General features: G+C 30.6%; 7 protein-coding genes across 7 annotated transcripts, besides 2 other annotated features; 2 read left to right on the top strand and 5 right to left on the bottom strand.

Annotated features, from left to right (window-relative positions):
- Positions 1-24: 24 nt before the first annotated feature.
- Positions 25-272: a mobile genetic element.
- An 80-nt stretch (positions 273-352) lies between these two features.
- On the bottom strand, positions 353-2,569 carry TVAGG3_0385330 (uncharacterized protein; the record flags this gene model as incomplete). Its single annotated transcript, XM_051232189.1, has 1 exon — positions 353-2,569. The coding sequence occupies one exon, from the start codon at positions 2,567-2,569 to the stop codon at positions 353-355; it is 2,217 nt and encodes a 738-aa protein (XP_051101919.1).
- A 437-nt stretch (positions 2,570-3,006) lies between these two features.
- TVAGG3_0385320 (armadillo (ARM) repeat-containing protein family) lies at positions 3,007-5,850 on the bottom strand (the record flags this gene model as incomplete). The annotated part of the gene is made up of 1 exon (XM_001329583.1): positions 3,190-5,844. The coding sequence occupies one exon, from the start codon at positions 5,842-5,844 to the stop codon at positions 3,190-3,192; it is 2,655 nt and encodes an 884-aa protein (XP_001329618.1).
- A 304-nt stretch (positions 5,851-6,154) lies between these two features.
- Positions 6,155-7,014, bottom strand: TVAGG3_0385310 (RRM SF domain-containing protein; the record flags this gene model as incomplete). Its single annotated transcript, XM_001329582.1, has 1 exon — positions 6,424-7,014. One exon carries the CDS (start codon positions 7,012-7,014, stop codon positions 6,424-6,426), a length of 591 nt encoding a protein of 196 aa, XP_001329617.1.
- Positions 7,015-7,396: 382 nt separating this feature from the next.
- On the top strand, positions 7,397-9,390 carry TVAGG3_0385300 (vacuolar sorting protein 9 (VPS9) domain family; the record flags this gene model as incomplete). Its single annotated transcript, XM_001329581.1, has 1 exon — positions 7,432-9,264. The coding sequence occupies one exon, from the start codon at positions 7,432-7,434 to the stop codon at positions 9,262-9,264; it is 1,833 nt and encodes a 610-aa protein (XP_001329616.1).
- A 96-nt stretch (positions 9,391-9,486) lies between these two features.
- On the bottom strand, positions 9,487-11,586 carry TVAGG3_0385290 (ribonuclease H protein family; the record flags this gene model as incomplete). Its single annotated transcript, XM_001329580.1, has 1 exon — positions 9,487-11,586. One exon carries the CDS (start codon positions 11,584-11,586, stop codon positions 9,487-9,489), a length of 2,100 nt encoding a protein of 699 aa, XP_001329615.1.
- Positions 11,587-12,813: 1,227 nt separating this feature from the next.
- Positions 12,814-12,848: a mobile genetic element.
- Positions 12,849-13,590: 742 nt separating this feature from the next.
- Positions 13,591-15,034, bottom strand: TVAGG3_0385270 (Ankyrin repeat family; the record flags this gene model as incomplete). Its single annotated transcript, XM_001329579.1, has 1 exon — positions 13,957-14,937. One exon carries the CDS (start codon positions 14,935-14,937, stop codon positions 13,957-13,959), a length of 981 nt encoding a protein of 326 aa, XP_001329614.1.
- A 399-nt stretch (positions 15,035-15,433) lies between these two features.
- On the top strand, positions 15,434-21,488 carry TVAGG3_0385260 (uncharacterized protein; the record flags this gene model as incomplete). The annotated part of the gene is made up of 1 exon (XM_001329578.1): positions 15,451-21,483. One exon carries the CDS (start codon positions 15,451-15,453, stop codon positions 21,481-21,483), a length of 6,033 nt encoding a protein of 2,010 aa, XP_001329613.1.
- Positions 21,489-22,324: the final 836 nt, after the last annotated feature.

Raw genomic sequence — 22,324 nt, 5'->3', positions numbered from 1 at the left:
CCCAAAAGGCCTAGGATTCTATAATTAATCATATAGGATAAAATTTTTCCAAAGTCCCTCATTTAATGTAGAGAAAAATTTTGCCCTAGTATAATGTAGTTGTAGTTCTTGGCCCGTAAAGAATGAGAGAATATGTCTGTAACTCGTTAATGCTGAAGATATCTGGGTGTTCCTCAAATAAGGAAGGAAATTCAGATAACTTTGGATGCTGTTCTCTGGCTCTTTGTCGATCAGAGAACGAGTAAAAAGTTTATTGGGTGAGCAAGCTCGATTCAATTCAAGGATAAGAAAAACAGTGATTAACATATGGTAAAATAAACAATTTAGGAAATAGAAAACAAAAATTATATATTTAAACAGAGATTTCAATTTGCTTTTTAGCACGTTCGATCATCCAAAGTGCATCAGCCTTTTGGAAGTTTTTACATTTCTTGAGAAAATCTATTTGGTATTTTTTGATGTAATTTAAAATCTTTTTCTTATTTACATCATCTTTCAAAGAATCTCTTATCAGAGCCATTTTATCCTTTAGAGTTTCTTGTTTTGGCGTGTTTGGCTTTGAATTTACATAATTAAGAATTCTATCCATTTCTTCGAATTTAATTGCAACAAAAAATTCGAAGTTATCAAGAATCTTCTTTGATGTTTCGCGTTTCTTTTCGATATAATCAATAATATCGATTTCATTGTCTTCCTGATTTTCAGCTTTAATCTTCTTTGGCTGAATCTTTTCTTTCTTTGATTTTTTAGCATCAGATTTCTTGCACTTCTTATTTTTCATTTGAATTTCTTTTTCGTCATCATCATCACTTAATAATTCTGATGTTGAGAATTCAGAATCAGAAGAAGAAGAAGATTGTTGAACAGGGAGTCTCTTTGTTTCATGTTTTAAGTACTCATTAATATTGTTCTTCTTACTGTTAACTTCAAAATCATCACTTGAATAAGAAGACAAAGATTCAGAAATTGAGTTTTTCTTTGATTTCTTACGAGTTTTGATATTTTCCTCACTTTCGGAATCATAATCAGATGAAACATCAGAGTCAGAATAATAAGTTGAATGAGATTCACTGCAACTTTCATCAGATTCACTATCAGCTTTTACAACTTTTGTTCTGATAGCTTTTTTATGCGATGATTTACTCATTGACGACAAAAAGTCTGAATCAGAATCAGATGATAATGAGACAACAGTTTCAGATTTCTTGACTGGAGTTTCTTCTGATTCTTCATCTCCACTACTTGTTTTCATCCAACTTGGTTCTGATTCGTATTCTGAATCAGATTCAATTGATTCTTTCTTCTTCATGAATGACTTAATTGGTTTCTTCATCTGACTAATTGATTCACGAAAAGATTCAAGAGATAATAACGAATCATTTTCTTGTTTAGATGTTTCTAAGAATGAGGATGTCTTTTTGGGTAATGAAGAATCTTGTGTTGTATCTAAGAAAGAAGAAGAAGAATTAGATTTCGTATTAAATTCTTTAGTTTTGATTTCATTTGATGAATCAAAACTCTGGGATTCTTTTGAAGGAGTCAATAAAGATGAATAAGAAGATTCAGATTTCTTCTTTGGTTGATCAATTGAGCTGTTAAATGTAATGCTTGATTTTGTAGATTTTTGATCAGAATCGAGTGATGATTTAGAGCTCTTTGATGACCTAGATGATGTAATAATAGGAGAAGATGAAATGTCTGATAATGAATCATTGTATGATGGCTTTGAAACTGGAGTTCCAAAAGATGAAGATTTTGTAGTGGAATTATTTCTTTTTGAGGACGAAGAACGCAATTCTGAACTAGAAGAGATATTAAATGAACTAGATTTATTAGATTTGCTAGAATGATGTGAGGATTTAGTTGAAATTGATGATTTAAACGAAACTGGAGTTGAATTTGCAGAGCTTGATGATAAATTGAATGTTGAATCAGAGACATTCTGTTTTGCTGATGAATAGCTTGATTTTGAACTTCTTTGTGAAGATTTAGTAGGGGTAACTTTGGAAGGTGTTGAACTATCCTCAAATGTAAATCCTGATGTAGATGATGACAGTTCAACTGAAGATCCCATGTGTTCGAAGTCGATTTGATATGGCTCTGTCTGAATTTCTGCAGTAAATGTATCATTTTGCTCTCTTTCAAAAATAGAAACCGGAATAGATAACCTATTTCGTGGATATGGTTCGAATTTTGTAATTGGAGGTGGTAATGATATACAAGAATCGTCTGATTTATCCGAAAACTCATTATTTCCTAATTCTGGCTCAGAATCAGTTTCCCTGAATGACGGGGCCATTCTTATCTTAATCATTGCTCTTCCATTCGGATCAATACCGTGCGCTTCAAGCATACTTCTAAGTCTGAAGTTTTCATCTGTTAGTGAATTGTTTTTAAGCCTTAACATTTGTCTTTCGCGATTATTTAGGTGATCTTGTTGTTTTAATTGCTCAAGAAGTCTTCTTTCTTCTTCAGCATTCACATCTTCTGATATATCAGATGGGCTCTGAAGGTCTGGATCAAGATCCATGCTCAATAACTTTGATAAAGACGCATTCTTCTTCAACATTTTTCAAGCGTGAGGCGAAAATTTATAAACGGCATCCTTTTATTTCCATTATTTGAAATTCTTCATGAATTTGTTGTGTGCATGCAATAATTTATAAAACGAACATAAAATATTATCATAAACAGCATAAAATGATGGAATTTCATTAAAATAGTCTTCTATTCTTGAGTATGATACAAAGGTCATACATATTTTAATAATGATCTAAACTTGATATCATTCTGTTTTTAAAATATGTTTATATGTATAAATTATTATATGAAACATAATTGGCATATTTATATAAATTTCAGCAATTTTATGTACACACATATATACTGTAGCCAGAACTGCCCAATATAATTCAACCATTAAGCTAGATCTCAACTCTATGATCCCAAAAAAAGCAATGCAAAAAAATTTCGGTACAGTTCTAAGATCCCAAATATGACCATCAGATTTTTTCATCCTGAGACATCTTTAACACTTAACAATTAGGTGATTCTACAGAACCTGATCTCTGCACAATAAATCACATTAATTTACACGTAGGAAAATATGATTATTATTAAAACCCATGATAATTCAAGTCAAAATATAGTTAAAAAGTAATGATTAATAGTACCTTTTATAGACATTCTCTATAAGTTTAAATATCTCTCTCTCATATGATATGCTTGATTATTGATAAAGCGATTTGTAGAACTGCTTGCAAAATCAAACAATTTCCTAACCCATTTGGCGTTGAGTTCCAGCGAAATTGATTGGCCAATTCCTTTGATCAATACATCCAAGAATATTAAGAAAGCAGCAACCATATTATCAGCATTTTTTGAACTGTTGTAATCAAAGTTTTCATCAGCAATTTTGAATAAAGTTGTATATCTTTGGCGATTTGCATAAAGAAAGCTCTCATTTTGTCTATTTCGATCCATTATTAATGAATGTTCATCTTCTCTGTACATCTCAATAACTTTGCCGTAACCTTGGAAAAGAAGTGCCAAAGTTACCAAATAATCATCATCGCCGAAGTCAATTTTCTTGAACCTAGGGATATTTCTTGTGATCGAGTCAAGTGAATTGAAGAAATTATCTCTCTTTTCAACAAAATATTGGGGTGGCAAAAATGAAATCATGCTTGTAAGGCCATGTAAGATCAAGTTGAAATAATCTGTTTCTAAGTCTCCAGGATAGTTGCTTGTGAAGAAGGAATAAAGCGAATCCCAAATATTTATAGCTACAGTTCTCAAATAATTGGTTTGCTGGTTAGCTTCTTCGAATGTAATGGAAATAAGGTTGCAACAGCTACAAATGATTAAAAGGTTGTTTGTTTCCATACAGGAATTGTAGATCTGACATATTTTTTCGTCATAATTTGATGAAGCCGGTCCCAAACATGCAACTAGCTGAGCTAAAAGATTAATCAAGTAAGGTTCTAGCGAAACTTCAAGTGTTTGGAATATTATTTCTATAATATCAATGAAAACTTCATTTTCAACTTTGAGGATCATTTTAACTGAGATTGCTCTCAGAACAAGAGAAATTCCTTCAAAAATTCCTGTTTCTCCTGATATTCCTCTAGTTTGAATAAACTGCTGAGCATGTTCTTGAAACTTCTGTGCGTAAATCGAGTATATACGCATAATGAAGTCCGAAAAGTTTAAAGTTTTTACAAAATCGTACAAAGATTTGTATCCAGCTATAATTAATTCCACATTGTTTGTGTGTTGAGAAATTGTCAAATACTGTTCAATTTTTTCGTATAATTTAGATGCATGCACTTGCACATAAGAATCATAGTCAAGATGCTTGAAAACTCCGAAGAAAACCACCAATATTTTGAAAATACTAGAGTATAATTGGATATTTCCAGATTGGAATAAGATATCGAATGTTGCAAACAGTTTTTCGATTATTTCAACTTTGTTTTCATCGTCATTTAATCTGCATTCGATAAATGAATGCATTACATTAAGACATGCATTTTTTGTATTTGCATCTATATTTGGATTCTGACAAATTTCAAAAACTTGATCCATATGCCTTTTAATTTCGTGTGCACTAATTTCATTTATTTGAATCAAAACTTGCAATATACACATGGATAAAACAACTTGGTTAGAATTTTCTGTACTAACTTCTGAGTAAATTTCGAAAGCTTTACTAACCAAATATTCTGGAATCATCTCTCCAAGAATTTTTAGAGCTTTCAGAGCTTCATACTGTGCCAAATAAGTGTCAACATTAGCACAATTGGAATAATCTCCGGCACAAATCGTTTCAAGAAGGCCATCGCAAAGATTAGTGGCAATTTGCTGCAAAAAATTAGATTGTCGTATTTCTTTTTCGGTTTTTATAATAGCTTTCCAAATTTTGATTCGCATTGCGAGGAACTGCAAATCTGTTTCCCCATCAAGATAATTCAAACTAATTACTTCGAGTAATTGATCAAATATGTCTTGTGTCATAAATGGAATCAAATAACAGATTATAGCTTTGGTAGCTGAACACAATGATGTGTAAAATTCTATAGAATCTGGCTTTGCTGTGAATTCTTTTAATAATAAAGTCAAGCAGTTAAATGCTAGGTCTTTTTTGACTCTTTCAAATTTAATTTTTGTGAACAAAAGATGAAAAGTTTTTAAGCAAATGATCTTGTTTTTCTTAGAAATATTTGAATTAAAAATAATGGGAGTAATTTCATACAAATTCATGACGAAAATTCGATATTCTCTAATTTTTTTATTAATTGTATCTTCTTCGATGCATAATATAAAAGTTTCGAGATCTCCTAACTTAATAAAATTATCATTGGTGTTTTTAAAATCATCCATAAGTTTTTGAGAAAATCCAAATTTTGCTTCCCTTTTTTGCTTTAAGTCAATTCTTATAAGTTGTGAAGCAATAACAGCTGCTTGAGATCGAATTTCATCTATTGGGCACCCTAAAATGTTATAAAATGTGATACAAATGTTATTATGAATAGAAGAAACGACTCTATTAAGATATTCTTGATCTATATCTCTATCATAATTCTGAAATGGTTTGAGACAACTTGTGATCAATGAAATTGCGATTTTAAAGATACGGTATTCATTTGAATCAGAGTTTTCATCGTTTTTAGGAATTGGGAGTGACGAGATGATTTTTGAAGTTGAATAAAAAAATTGAATTTGATCTTGGCTTGCGATTCTTTTTAATTCCAGATTTGCTTCAGGGTTTAGCCCTGTTTCTAAAAATAATCCTTTGAGAGTTTCAATTTCAATAGGTGTTGGGTCATGAATGGGTTCATTCATTTTTTTTTGTCAATTTTGTTACATATAAATTTTGGCAACAATTTATTAGTACTCAGGTGCCACCTTTATACCGAAATTAAAGGCCGTAATGTTTTTGCACATAAATAAATATCTATGACATCGATAAAATATGATATTAAAAGGTATCACAATCTTCCGAAGATGGTAGAGAACTTATTGAAAACTGTAACTATTATAAGATCACCTTTTAAAATTTAATTTAAATTTTTTACGATCTTTTAAGGGTGTGAGATTGACGATAAGTCACTCTCAAAAAAGCGCTATTAAGATTAATATAATGGATGCTTCTAAACTTTCAATTCCACACATTGCAATAAGTTTTACCTATCGTCGGCTGGGCACACCGAATTAATGCTTTTACAGATGATCTAACGAGTAACCAAATCGGGAATGATAATACAAACCGAAATATTTCAAATGATTATTCAAAAAAAGAAAAAAATCTCAATTTATTCATTTATAAATTGATTAAAGAGAATAAAAAATCAAAATTCAAGTATAAATCAAGTTGACAACTAACAATTTTTATGAAAAGTATTAATAATAAATAATAAAGAGTTATCTTCTATCATGACGCCTATCACGATCATCATCTCTATCTCTTGATGGCCTTAGGCGGTCATCTCTATCTCGAAAATCTCTATCATCAATCTCCCTACGATATGGGTCTCTGTAATCTCTTTCGCGTCTACGTGGGGAGTCACCTCTAACTCTGTCATCTAACATTTGATACAAAGGAGATCTCGATCTTTCGCGTGGGAACCTCTGCTGAGATGGTAATGGAGGTGGAGAAATTCTAGACTGGTTTTGTGGAGGAGGTGACGGCCTTAACATCGGAGGAGGTAGATTTTGAGCATTTAGATTAGCAGTTGATGTTGATTTAGGAGGTTGTGGTTTTTGAATAACAAATAAATTACCTTTTACTTGTCTTCCTTTTAATTTTAGATTATTTACCGTATTCAGAGCTTGTTTTGCTGAACTGATTTTGGAAAATTTAATTGTTCCTCTTCCTTTCGATAATCCAACGGAGTTTTTGTGAATTTTGATATCTGTAAGGTTATCGCATTTTGAAAAGGCCTCTTTAAGTTCTTCTTCGGTCACCAAGAAGCTTAAGTTCGTTAGTTCAAGTTGTAGAATTTGTTTCCCCATTTTTGTCACCTTTTATATTTTCATCAAATTATAATTTGGACATTTGAATGTCTATTATTTTGGAATCACTGTGTAAAAATAATCGAATGAAAATGAAATTTAATCCCAGTTCAGTTTTTTTGACACGGGAACCTAAATCAAGTAGCATTAAGATATATGGTGTTTATCCAAGTATGAGATATGCACCATTAAATAGTATAAAGTAAGCATAATATTTTGTTATATGATAATATCCAGATTGCTTTTATATTTGGATAGCATATCTAGTGATGATCATGAAAGTTATTGATTAAAACCAATAGCTAATCATTATAATTATTTCTTTATAGGAATGATAATTTCTTTATTAAACCATATCATTAAAATATTATGTGGAATGACACACCATTCGAATTTTTTTTGTATCCAATTTTTTTTATGAATGCCAGTGAGTTTTTGATTAAAGCTGCAACCAGACTTATGTATCAAATTGATTGCGCTGCCATCATTGATTCACAGCTAATTGATGTCATTTCGAAAATTCCAGGTTTAGATCAAAATGAAATTGATGTTATTGTAATGGAGCATCGTGCGCATCAACAATTCTATATTAAGCTTGTAGATTACGTTAAAGTAATGAAACAAATGGTAAAAGAAGTATGTCCTTTTAAACAAGCAATTAGCATTCACATGTATGCATTAAAATCAATTGATATTCCGTTTTTTATAGAAGTTATCAAAGAGCATCAAGAAGCACTGTCGCAAATTACAGGAATCCCTTTACCTAAAAATGTGACAACATCAGACCAAGCAGTAGAATCAGTTTCTAAGTTTTTTCCATTCGATGCCATACTTCCACTGATGTTTGACCAATCATTTTTCACAGATCTCATGAAAATCATGTTTTCATTTACTCCTGACAACTTTCAAAAGACGATATCGCAAGTATTCAAACTCCTTAAGCATGTAAATCTCAATCCATACGTAAAAATGGTCGTTTCAGAAGTAATTCTTGACTATTTTGTCGGAGATATCAAATTATCAGATCAAAAAACGATGTTTAAGAACTATATTCTTACAGATGTCCAATTTTTCCAGAACTGCAAACTCATAATTTCAGGTGGCATCTCGAGTTTAAGTATAAACAAGGAGAAATCAGATTTATTTAATATTGATTTCCAACCTAATCAAGATTATTACGATCCACTTGAATACACACCACCCAACACCATTTCCCTATGCTTTGATGACGATGGCGTTGAGATGCCCCTTAAAAAACTGAACCATGTTTGGATTTTACTCCGAAAAATTCCAGTTTCTATATCAACAACATCATCCTTTGTCATTATCTCTAAAGCCATTGACTGGCTCAAGACCGCTATGGTAAAGGAAGGCATGGAAGTCGGCGCCGATGAACTATTCCAGTTCTTCGTCGCTTGTATTGTTAATGCGAAATTATTACATTTACCAACACTTATAAAAATGATGGATAACTTCGCAGTTACAGATTTGATGTCTGCCAGGTATAAATATTTGAAGACACAGCTATCCAGTGCCGTTGAATTTGTGCAGACAAGACAAATCAGAGTTCCTCCTTTTCTCATTTTTCCTTTCGACAAAACCGAAGAAAACAAAGGTTTGTCAAGAGTTGATGAAGGACACATTATATTGCCAAGATTCACGGTCTACGCGTTTCCTCGGTTCAAGAACACTGTTGTGAGCGCGGTACTCGTGTATACAGGTTCCCAGGCTGATACGGCAATAGGATACAAGTTCAAGATCTCAGAAGATGCAACAGAAACAATGGTAAAACTCGGACAAGAATTTATGACAATTCCAACAGTTGACGGAACGATTTTTACATGGGATATCGATGAGGCACAAGACAGGAAGATGATAAAAGTTAATGACGGAGACATGGCTTCACATAATGGTGATGTCTCGATAATCTCAAATTTGTTGTTGATGACTCCTTCGCTTGTAAAATTTCCTTCAATTGAATTGAAAGAAAATTTACTGTCACTTTTTACTGACAAATGGCGAGTGAATTTGTCTGATGCTGAGAGTGCGCTTGTACACTTTGTTACTGAACTACAATCAGCTCTGATTAGGAAAGGATTCAAAGGTGTTCAAGCAAACGGCGTAATTTCAGAAATTGATGTCGGAATTATCAAATCAATCATAACAGGCTTCAGGAATGGAGAATTTTATATCAACCAGAAGATATATACGTTCATTTTGAATAATTCAATCAAACAAAATAATATTTAATTTTATATTTCTTATTTTTGTATGTATATAGAACTATTATTTGTATTAGAGAATAAATAGATTATTAATTTAAATTAATATTATATTTATATAAATATAAATTTATTAATTCTTTTTTTTTATTCCAAAGCATTACAATGAATGGATTTAAGCCAAGAATACATGTTTAAATATGTTTTGAATTTAAATAAGAACATAAAACTAGAGAATTTTATTAAAATTTCAAGGTTGAGGAGGCGGTTCAAACACATTATCATTTGCTGCTTGATTTTCATCAAATTCATTTGCAAATGGATCATTGTCTTTTCCAGGATCATAAATTGGATTTTCATTCGTGAATCCCATATTTCCATCAATTGTTACGAATTTTTCGTTTTCTTCATCGAAATAGAATTCATTTGCTTTCTTATTTGCTTCACATGCAAGAACAATAATAGAAATAAGAATAACTAATACTATAAGTCCAATTGCAACTCCAATTATGATCCATTTCCAGTCAACCTTCTTCTTTGGAGCTGTGCTATCTATTGCCATCAGATTATCTTTTGTTTCATCTTTTTTGCCAATTTGCGGCTTTTCACCATATGTTCCATTTTTATTTGGATCTGATTCGCTGAACAACTTAAATTTATATTCAATTTCTCTTGAAGTTGCTGTTAAACTATCAGATGCCTTAAAAATAATGGAATAAGATGTATTATATTGCAATACACCTTTTGGAATTTCATAATTCAATGTTACATTTTGCCATTCAGGTCCCGAATTTAATGAATAAACTGGACGTGCACTTTGTGAAATCGAATCTTCTGGGCTTCTTTGATATATTATGATTGTTTGTTCGCTATCTTTATCAAATACAGAAACTCCAATTTCAAATTCTTTCATCTTTTCGGGATCAAATAGTTTTACTGTTTCATCATAATCAGTGAATTTGATTTCAGGTGCCAGTTGTTCATAATAATAGAAATCATGTTTGATATAATCAGATCTAAATCCATAATCATCTTCTGCCCAAAGATAAAGTGTATGTTTTCCATAGTTAATGAGATCACTTCTAATTTTGAATGAGCGCCTGACATATTTTGCAACTCTGTTTGTTTGTATCCATTCTCTTGTTATATTACGAGGAAGACCATCTTCATCATACTGATATCTAACTCGTAGAGATCTATCATCCCAAACTTCGCCTGCAAATTCAATATATCCTCCTGTGTAAAAAATTGTTGGAATGTTTTGAACATATTTTAGAAGAGGAACATGGTTTACATGATAATAGTGAGTTGCCATGTTAGAAATTAGATGATATTGAACATTATTATATGTGGAATTATCGGTACACCAAAGTTCTGCTTTGTATCTAGTCACATAATCAGGAAGATTTCCTAATTCAATATTGAAATGATAATTTACTTTTCCTTTTGTTGTACCAGATGGATAAAGATGTGCTTGTACTGGTAAATTATTTTCGAGATCTCTGTCTGTATATAATTTATAAAAGAATGATACTTCACTTTCATCATCCACTTCTGTAACGTTTCCTGAAATAGCAATAGATGAATTTAAGTCGTAGTTGGTAGGAATGTCAGGATCAAATGTAATATAAGCTGGATTGATATGTAAGTCCTCAAGACCAACACAAACCATGACACCAACTGTTAAGGATGTATTTGGTTCAAAAATTCTATCTCTCCATGTTAAAGAGAAAGAGTTCTCTTCAAATTTTGAGGGACTCGTATCATTTCTAGCATACTCGAAGTGATGATTGTGATTTGAATTAGTTGGGCCGAACCAAAAATCATCAACATCATCAACACCATAACAATTTTTGGCAATAACGTATAGTTTCGGATAGATATTATTGTCTTGTTCCCATAACATTCCTCTCTTTTCATTTCCTTTCCCTCCATACCACGAGATTTTCGATTTAAGTTGACCATCAATACTAACTGTTGAAGAGAGAGAAAATGAAATACGATGTGGTTCTTCTGGGTCAATATTTGTAATTGTAAATTTCAATAGAAGATGATTTTGAGTTCTTTCAAATGGAAAACCATATTCTGTAGTAATTTTAACCGTGTCCTTATAGGTCATGTTTCCACCATTGGCGCCACTGACGTAGAATCTCTCTTTTCGATCAAGTTCAACCATTGGCGACCATCCCATGTTTTGCCTTGTAGTACCATATTTAATATTTCTATTTGCGCCAAGATATTTATACCTGATATCAACGGGCGCAATTAACGAATTTGGAGTTGTCTTAACTTCCAAATATTGACCACCTAAGTTTCCTGCGGAGATACTTAGAGTAACTAAGCAAAACATTATTTGTAAATTTTCCGGAGGAGTCAAAGTTTGCTCGAAAACAAGATATTCTTAAAAGATAATTCAGTATCTAGCAATATTTTTTACCCACATTTGTTAATCTTTTCAATATTGGTTTTTCTAAGACTATTCAAATTTCTCCAGTCGAAACTCAACAATTTTTTTGGTATTATAATCTTTAGAACTATTTGCACCATTTAAAAGATAACGTATTGGCAGTTAATAGTTCATGGAAATCGATATTTATTCTAGTATACCATCATGTTTGCAGTCGAAATTCACTGAATTTATTCGTAATAAATTATTTTGATATAATTATTTGAAATATTGAGTGAACTATATTGTGATGGCATAGTGTAAAAGCTTTAATGATTAATGATTGCATAAAGGATTAAAATTAATAATTGGAGTTAAAAATATTAAAAAAATCACTATACAATATATAAAATATTTTTCCTTTCGAATTCTTCTTCTTAGGAACTTTGCCGTTATCTGCGAATGCGATGTTGGCATTATCATCCGATTCACGAGCGTGGATTTCTGGAGCTTGTCCTGAATTAATTTCTCCAGAGACTGAACTCTGAGGGAGAAATTATAAAATCAAAAATAATTGTTATAATTTAAATGAAGAAGTAATTTAAAACGATTTTATTTATGATCAAATTTTATATATTTTTTGGATCAAATCCATTTTAATAGAATTTATATACTATTCATCTATTAGTAAACACTACCGTATATTATTTTTTAAGCTATCTTTTTTTTTGAACTTTTATTCAAATCTTTGGTCGCAAGAAGAATTGCATGATAAATAAAAACATTTAATCAAAGTCAATTTTATTTTTCATATTCAAATGGACTGAGTGTTAACATTTAACATTTTTTGCTAATTGTCGTCAAAAATTAGGCGTAAAGCAAAAATTGATATTTCATATGGTTTTATGATAGATAAGCATTATATTCCCACTCATTATATTCGTAAATTTTGAGGTTTATCCTTCGCTTTTAAGATCATTGAATTTGATTTTTATATAAAATAGTTATATATTAGAAAATAATATGAGTTTATGTGATATTATTTTTCAGAAGATTTCATTCTATATGCCTATGAAAAGTACTCTCAAAACTAACTTTTTCCTAATTATAATTAAATCTAGAATAATGTATTATGCTTAGTATTATTTCATTTTTCTCATTCAATTTAGAATTTACAAATGTCAAAAAATGGAGAGCTGTCACTTTTGATGAATTTCTGTTTATTACAATATAAAATTCTTTGCTGTTCAGAATGACTGTTCAAAAATTTAATCTTTGACAAAATTGAAAGAAATTGAATCCATAAAATGATCAGATTGATCGGGCTTTGTAAAATCGAATCAAATAAGTAAACCTAGGCCATCTTGAATTAATTTTCAATTTATATCGGATTGAAAATTGAAAGAAAATAACAGTAAAAATAATTTTTTCCCATTATAGTTTAGAAAAACTTACTAATTATTAGTATTCGTTATCTTTAGGACTAACGACCAATAATGAAATCAATATCCTCAAGTATATCGAACAACGTTTTTAAACTTTGTAATCTAATTACTCATGTTAAGTGTAGTATTGTTTTTAAATAAATATCAACTTTTTAATTCAGGCATATTATGACATTTGGGAGTTATCGCTTTTGAGTGACATTTTGATAATTAATGATTTTGAATAAAAAGTTATTATGCACTAATTTAAAATACAAAAAAATAAATAGCGTTCATAACAATTGAATAATTCAATTGGCCTCAAATTTTTAATTACAAATATTAATAACTTCTATTAATAATGATATTACTATTAGTTTTTATTTTATTTTATTTTATTTTATTAAATTAATTAATTATATCTATATAACTATATTCAATGGATTTAAGATTCAACAATGACATCAAAGTTAACCAATTTTAAAAACAATTTTGTCCAAGAAATCTTACAGTTCATTTTTGTCCTTCCGCTATATAATAGATTCCATCTCATATGTGAGTAATAACGATGATTGATATATGAAATAAAATAGCGAATTTTTTAATTTTCTAATTAAACATATCAACAACATTTATATTTTACATGAACAATAAGATTATATCACTTTTCCTTTTGATTTCTCTCGGTAATTTGGGAATTCTTTAATGTTGATTATATTTTTTTTTCTAGAATATTTGCATGCATTTGAATCAGATTCATTCTTTGGCACTATTTGTGGCTTTTGGGAATTGTTGTTATTCCAATATCTTTTTCACACATTGATAAGACTTCATTCATTTATTAAAATCTGAAATCTCATTTTGCTCAAAGTATTTATTGCAATGAATTTACACGAAATACAAAATCATATCATTTCTTCTTTGAATTACTGAAATATCTTTGAATAATTGGTTGATGTATTTTAACAGGGCTCTTTGGAATTTTTGTTGGTTGACGTTTTTTAACAGGGCTCTCAGGATTTTCTAATGGTGGCAACATATTTTGCATTGATAAAGGAATGCTAAGGTATGACATGCTCTTAGGCTTGAAGAGATTTATTCCTTCGATATCTTTTTTATACTCTTCTTTAGCTTCGTTTATTAAAATAATCTGAAAAGTATTTTCTTGTAAAATTATGTTTTGATTTGGATGCTGAGGTCCTGTTAGAATTTGTTCAAGTTTAGATTCGAGTTGATTAATATTCTCAATTTCATGGTTGTTCAAAATTGGTATTTGACTTCTCGGTATCTTTGCTTTGAAATCATTTATAGCTTGACTTAGTTCTTCAATAATACCAATAATCGTTTTAATGTTATTATTATTTTTAAATAAAATTTCATTTATTTTTTCTAGCATTTCAAATGATTTATTGCGAATTATAAAGCTAATTGCAGTTTTATTAAAAGTATTTTGATTATCTTGAAAGTCAAAATTATGTATTTGGTGTTTTAAGATAAATTCTAATGTTTTTGGAAGTTTTCTTAAGCAAGATATATGTAACAAGTTTAAATTCAAATGATTTCGATGTTTTATATAGTCATCACCGTATGTTTCTGCAAAATAAAGAAGAATTTGTATTCCTTCTTCTGAATCTGAGAGTGCTGCATAAAAACAAGCATTATTTCCGTACTTATCAATCGAAAGATGTATGTATCTATTAATTTTACTAAAGAATACTACAATCTCATAGCAGCCATATAAACAAGCTATTTGAAAATAGTTCAAATCTCCATTTAAAGTAGATACATGGTACTCTATTGCTTCTATTTCTTGTATACTCTGTAGATCCTTTTCTTCGATCAATTGTTTCAAATCCACATCTAGTGGAGGGATGAACGTTAGTATTGGCATTTTTTTTCACGAACTAAAATAAATTAACCTAACAAGCTTCCTCTATTTCTTAGGTTCATGTCGTGCAGATTTCATAAAAAGAGAGCCTAGTTTTCATACCAATCATATAGAATGCAAAAAATCTTTGATATTCGGCACAAAAAGTGACAACATTTAAAATTCTGCAATCAATGACATTATTAATTGGAATATTAACTACTTATCTTGAATAAAAAGCAATTTCTATATGAAAAAGTCGAAATATAGAATATGATAATTAGATGCCTTGACAAAAATCAGGCTTTCCATTATATTTGAATCATACATTCTACAGAGATCATAAAACCATCATAGGATATATGTTTGATCAATTTTTCAATGCCGAAGGAAAATTGAAAGTAGTCAAAAAGAATAACACCCATTTTATAAAGATGTTTTAAAATATCACATAAATTTAAAAAATTATTTCCTTTTGTGAATTTTTGTCAAGGATTGAATTCAGCCATTAAAAAAGTTCCTTAAGTCTGTTAATCAATGACTAATCTGGCAGTTCAGATTGAGGCATTGAACAGGCGTGAGGATGATCACTATAATGAATTAACAAAACGTCTTGATGATCTTCAAAATGAAGTCATTAACGTTACAAATCTTGAAAGTGAGATGAATAAGAAGATGAAAGACCTTAAAAAGATGATGAAATACATGGATGGTGTTATAGATACAGTGAATGAGCTTAAAACCGACACAACGAATTTTCATCAACAATTAGATAAACACGACAAAGATATAGCTTCTGCACAAGAGAATATCGAATTACTTAATACGAGATTCGAATCCTTTGAATCGAAAAGAGATATCGAGAAACAGCAACTTCTCGCACTAATCGATGAAAAAAGAGAAGAAGCAAGTCAAGAAACACAAGGTGTTAATAAAAGTTTAAGCGATCAGATTGCTGCGATTAAAGAAATCTTGAATTCTATTGATCCGAAACTTGAATCAATGAAGTCAGAATTGCTCGAGAATGCAAAGGATAATGCTGTTAGAGCATTGAAGAAAGCAACAAAGTACACAGATGAAGCTGTAGCGCCAATCAATCAAAATGTTCAACAAATTTTAACTTCAATTACAAATATTGAAGAAGTTGACAAAAAGCAACGCGAAGACATCGATAAAAACACACAAGAAATACAAGAAAATAAAGAATTTATTACAAAAGTTAATGATACGGTCAATAATAAAGTTATCAAATTATTAGCTAAGCATGACGAGTTATTGGAGACACATTCCACATATATACGCTCATTTGAAGAGAAGGAAGAAAATCTTCAAGAGCAAATTGATCAAAACTTAGAATCATTAACCGAAAAGATCGAAGCTTTGGAGAAATCATTATCCAAAAAGGAACAGAACGATATAAACACTGTTAACGAAAAGATTGATGACATCAATAAGGAAATTGCAGCAATTAAAGAAGATAAATCTAACACAGACAAGGCTTTTGCAGAATACAAGGCTGATATCGAGAAGAACTTGCAATCAAAGGATAAAGCAATCAACAAAATTAATACGAAACTTGAGTCAATCAAAGAATTATCAGATAAGATTGATGTTTTCCATGAACAAATAACTAAAATGGAGACAGACATAGCCCACATTGACCAAAAAGTTGTTTCAATTGATCAAAAAGTAGGATCAAAGATTGATGATATCAATAATCAATTTGAGCAGTATAAGACTAACCTTCAAGCACAGTTTAAGGGATTATCAGATGATATAAGTGAATCCAAGAAGGCTCACGAGTCATTTGTCAAATCTACAAACGATGAATTTGCAAATGTCCATGAAGAGATACAAAACAAGCACGACGAGCTCGAAAAGCTTGTTACTGATACAAAGGCCGAACTTGAAGACGAAAGAACAAAGTCAGTTGCCGAATTAAACGATAAAATTTCAGCTCTTCAAACAATTCTTGACAATTTCAAGGATTCTGATGTTTCCAAGATCAACAAACGCCTTAAGTCATTGTATAAAGACCTAAATGACTTCAAATCTGCTTACGAAGCTGACAAAGCAGCAATTGACGCGAAATTTGGCGAAACTGTTGCAAAAACTGATGAAAAACTGAAATCATTGAAAGAAGAGATCGAATCTGATATCAAAGTCAGTCAAACAACAACACAAGGTGTGATTGACAAAGAGATATTATCAGTTAAAGAACTTATCGAACAAAACAAAGAAGAAACTGAAAAAGAAATCACTCAAAAAGTTTCAGAAATCAATGAAACACAAACTAAAGTCAAAGGAGACTTAGATCAACTCTCCCAGAAACAGGAACAGTTCGCTTCAAGACAGAGAGAAAAGTTCCAGAGCGTACAACAAATGTTTAATGACATTCAAGGCCAAATCGACCAAATAAACAAAGAAAAATCCGAAATGTCACTTTTAATTGAAACAAACAAGAAAGAAAGTGACAAACAAATCGCGAATGCTGTTACATCACAGACCAAGCTCCATGATGATTTAGTTTCTATGATCAAAGACGTTGAAACTAAAGAAGACAATCAATTTGCAACTTTGTCAAATGACCAAAAAGAAATTTTGAAACAAATTGCAAATGTGAAGTCAATTTTATCCAAACAAAGTGATGATATACAACAAAACAGACAGCTCAGTGAACAGAACAAACAAGAACTGATTGCTATGATTGAGAAACTTAAGAAATCAATTTTGGCGACTGTCGATCAAAACAAACAAGAATTGGATGCAAGAATGAGTAAAATCGAAACAATTTTCAATTCTTTGATGGGTGACAGCCAGATTGATATTCCTAAATTAGTTTCTTTGATTGACGAAATAACAAAGAAGATCTCCGAAGATAAAACAACAAATGAAAACCAAATGAACAAAATGAGAACAGAAATCTTTGCGAAATTGGATGAAAACAACAAACAAAACATCCAACAATCATCGCAATTGAGAAATGATTTCAATAAGTTCAGTGAAGAAAACAATAATAACATGAGAACAATGAAAACTGATTTGTCAAACGCTTTTGATGAAATATTGACAAATCAACAGAAACAATTGAATACTTTACAAAATTCATTTACTGTTTTAGTTGGAAATGAAACTAAGACACTTCCTGAGATCACAACCAAGATTGACGAAAACGAGAAGAAGCTCAAACAGAGATTCGACAATCTCCGTCAGAAAGCAAGTGAAGAAATAACAAATCTTCAAAAGAATTTGACAGATTTCATTGATAAAACTGAGAAACAAGAGAACGCATTGTCTTCGAAGATTGATGATGACAAGAAAGAACTTCTTGATCAATTAAACAAACTTAAAGATCAATGTCAAAAAGACAAAAGTGAACTGACCAACGAAGACAATTCAATTAAAGAAAGTTTGCAAGAAAGAGCCGCAAAACTCCAAGAAAATATTGATTCACTTAAATCAACTGTTTCTTCAAATCAGAAATCGGTTTTGTCACTTTTAGATGATCAAAACAAGCAAGAAGCCAAAGACGTTTCTGATTTACAGAAAGAAATCGAAGCAATCAAAGGTGGATCTGATACAAATCTTGCAGCAGTTTTGCAGGAAATCGAAGGAAATAAAGCTAAAATCAATGAAGTAAACAATGATTTGATCAACGACCAAAATGATCTCCAAAGTAAAATCTCTTCTGTGGAAAAGAAACTTGGAAAAGTCGTAAAAGTTTATGATGCACAATTCGCTGATACTCAAGAAAAACTCAAACAAAGTGATGAGAAACTGAAATCCAAATTCGATGAAATATTAATTGTCATCGATTCCAAACAAACTTCAACACAAAAATACGTTGATGATCAAAATGCAAAAGTGACAGATGAAGTGAAACTTGAAGTACAAACTGTTCAACACGCTAATGATGAAACTGCCAAATATTTGAATGACCAATTCACATTCATTAACCAGCATTTGATCAAATGCGATATGGACAACATCGCAAACAAGGAAGAGATTGATCAGATGAGAGAACAACTTCCTAAAGACTATCAAGAGATCAAAGATTACATAAAGAAGAGAGTTGCAGTTGTTCAAAACAATTTCAATGAATCTTTGACGGATAAATACAATTTCTTGGTTCAAAATGATGACACAAATAAGAACAATTTGCAAAATACAATGAAAGAAAACAATGATAACCTTGAGAAGAGAATTGACCAACTTGATATCTTCTTAAATTCAATTTGTGGAGAAGACGGTTTGACACTTTTATCGTTGAAGACATTAATTGATCAAATGAACAAGAAATTTGAGAAATTCAATGCCGCTTATCAAAATGACATGACAACATTGCAAGATAAAGTTACAAAGAAGATAGAAAACGAGACACAAAGAGCAACAATAAGAGAAGATGAAATTGATGGAAAAGTTAAATCAAATGATGAAAAAATGACACAAATTCAAACAGATCTTTCATCTAAAATCACTTCACTTGAACAGAATCTTACAGAAACAATCAATGCAAACAAGAAGTCAGCAAGCAAAGATATCCAAGAAATCAACAATTTCATTGCAGAAAACAATCAAAAGATCAAAGAAACATTTTCATCTCAAAAGGCCAAGTTAAATGATTACATTCAACAAAATAAAGAAGAAAACCAGAAAACTAAGTCAGAATTTGATCAAAGGATTAATGATCTTAATCTCCAAATCACTGCTGTTGATACTAATGCAAAGACTTCTCTTCAAAACACTGAACAAAACATCAAACAAAATATTGACCAATTAAATCAAACATTGAATACAAAAATTGACAAAAATAACGAAGATAATCATGCAAAAAGTGACAAGATTATCAATTCACTTAATGAATTTAAAGATCAGACAAACAATGACATCAAACAGTTAAGTGATGAATTCGACAAATTGAATCAAAAGACAGAAAATGCAAATTCACTTTTCACTTCACAATTAAATGAAAACAAAGATAATTTGCAGAACCAAATCAACCAATTGTCAGGAAGAGTCGCAGAAGATGAGAAGACAATTGACCAAATAATTGCAACAAACAAGCAGACAACGAAAGAAATCAAACAAGCAGTAAATCAACTTCAAAAAGATTTACAAAATGATTTACAAGAAAACCTGACAGCCTTACATGACAAAATTGATACAAATCAACAGAAGGAGATTGAGCAAGAGAATATTCTTCAAAAGGCAATTGATGACAATATGAATACTCTTGAGAAACAGATCAAAGAAATCACAGATGCAAATGATAAAAAGAATTCTGACATTTTACAACAAATTTCAGATTTGAATGGTTTACAAAGTCAAAACAAGAAATCTCTTCAGAAGGACATCAATGGATTACAAAGCAAATTGTCACAAATGAATGATGACATCGAACACAATGTTAAACAATCAATTAATGATGTTTCAAAGAAAGTTGAAACTCATTCCAAAGAAATTGAAGAAAATGACAACAAGAATGAATCTAATTTCAAAGATTTGCAAGAGAAAGTTACTACAGCACAGAACACAGCAAACTCTGCTCTCAAAGACAGCAAGTCTAATGCAGATATTGTTAAAGATTTGATCAACCAAAACAATGACAAATCAAATGAAAAATTCACAAATCTTGAGAAACAACTCAACAATTTGATGAATGAAAATCAATCACAAAGACAAGAAATTGATAATCATTCACAATCTATCAATGATTTGATGTCAATCAAGAGATATAACAAAGAAATCGAAGGTTTGAGAGTCAAGTTTGATGAAGCAATTTCATTTATTGATGAATTTAGACAAACAATGTCTTCTTTCATTCAAAACAATGTTAATGAAATATACACTAATTATGGAGATAAATCAATAAAGAAGGCATCAAAGAGAAGCCAAACAGAAGAAGGAGAAACAGAAATGCAGAAGAAATTAACAACAATAACTGTTGAATTAAATGAAGATATCGGAAAAATTGCAAAAGACAAATTAAAGACGAATACAACTGTTATATTACATATCCCAGCAAATTGCAGAGTAACTTGGAATGCAAAGATTAACTTGCACAGCTTCCAAACTCTCAAGATCGAAGGAGAAGGAAAGAAATCAAAGATTATTATGTCTGATTTCAATGAAGTTTGCGAGAAAATCGATCCAAGTCGTGCAATGATTGATGGATTGGGAACTTTGTATATAAACAATGTTTACATTGAAGCAAACATTGGTGGCAAACTTGAGAATGATTTGCCAGGAAATTCTGCTTTGTTTGTTTGTTCTGCTCTTTCTAATGGAGGTCCTTCGAATATTTCATTAACAAGATGCAATGTATTTACTGATAGACCAATTGTAAATAGCTGCGGATCTTCTTTAGTTCACTGCTCTCTTACTGGAACTAAGATTGGTAATTTGAACCCTGATGAGATTGAAATAGTTCCTGTTACAGTAGATAGTGGTGGATTTGGTGATGGATGGGCGGTTCTGATAATGGAACAGTCTAAACTTTGCGGAAATGGTATCAAATTGTCAGAGTCTAATAGGATTTTGACAAAAGTCGTAGATGAAAACGGAAACTAATTTTTTAATTTATTTTTATTTATATTAGAATAAACTAAAGTATTTATTTATATCTTGACTTTTTATGTAACGAATAAAAACAACAAATGCTCATTACTGTTAGGCATTTCACGTTATATAATAGCATATATATATTTATTCTATATATTGGATTTTGCATGTGATGCAAAAGCATTGACAGTTACATGTTGTAATTGATTTTAATGCTGACTGTTGACTTCTTTCATTAAGAAGAAATAAGCTGTCTTGAGCAATAATTTCGCTCATCAACTTGATTTTTGCAATTTCTCATAATATAAAGGATTACTGCAACTGTAACAGCAACTTTTTCACCATACCTTTCTTGGATTTCGGAATCCATTGCATGAAACATATTCCTTGATCCATCAATGTTTTGTTTCTCAATTTCATCAACAATCTCGATTTATTTTTGTTCGTTGCTTGGTTCTTGGTTTTGAGCCATATGCCATTCAATGAATCTGATTGAATCTGAAATGGCCTGCCATAACATAATCCAGATTGTTTCCAAGCGTATTTCATATTCATGAATAGACTCTTTATTCCAATACTATCTTCAATCTTCATTACTGGAATAACCAAATCAAATTCTTCCGAACTTATCAGATTACACAATTCTTGTCACTCAATTGCCAGGGCACACAATTAAAAATAGATTACATGTTCTAATTGAGATGAAATAAATGCAGTATCCTTGAAAGTAATCAAGATAAAATTATTGGATATTCTATAAAAACATGATAATATTTACATATACAAACAAAATAACATAAAAAATATTCACCCAAAATCACTGACAATCGAGGTTTTAAGAATTAAATCC

Source organism: Trichomonas vaginalis, chromosome V, assembly GCF_026262505.1.
Source record: "Trichomonas vaginalis G3 chromosome V, whole genome shotgun sequence".
Classification (NCBI taxonomy): Eukaryota; Parabasalia; order Trichomonadida; family Trichomonadidae; genus Trichomonas; species Trichomonas vaginalis.
Note: the sequence above shows the minus strand (reverse complement) of the source record. Positions and strands in the feature narration are given on the sequence as shown.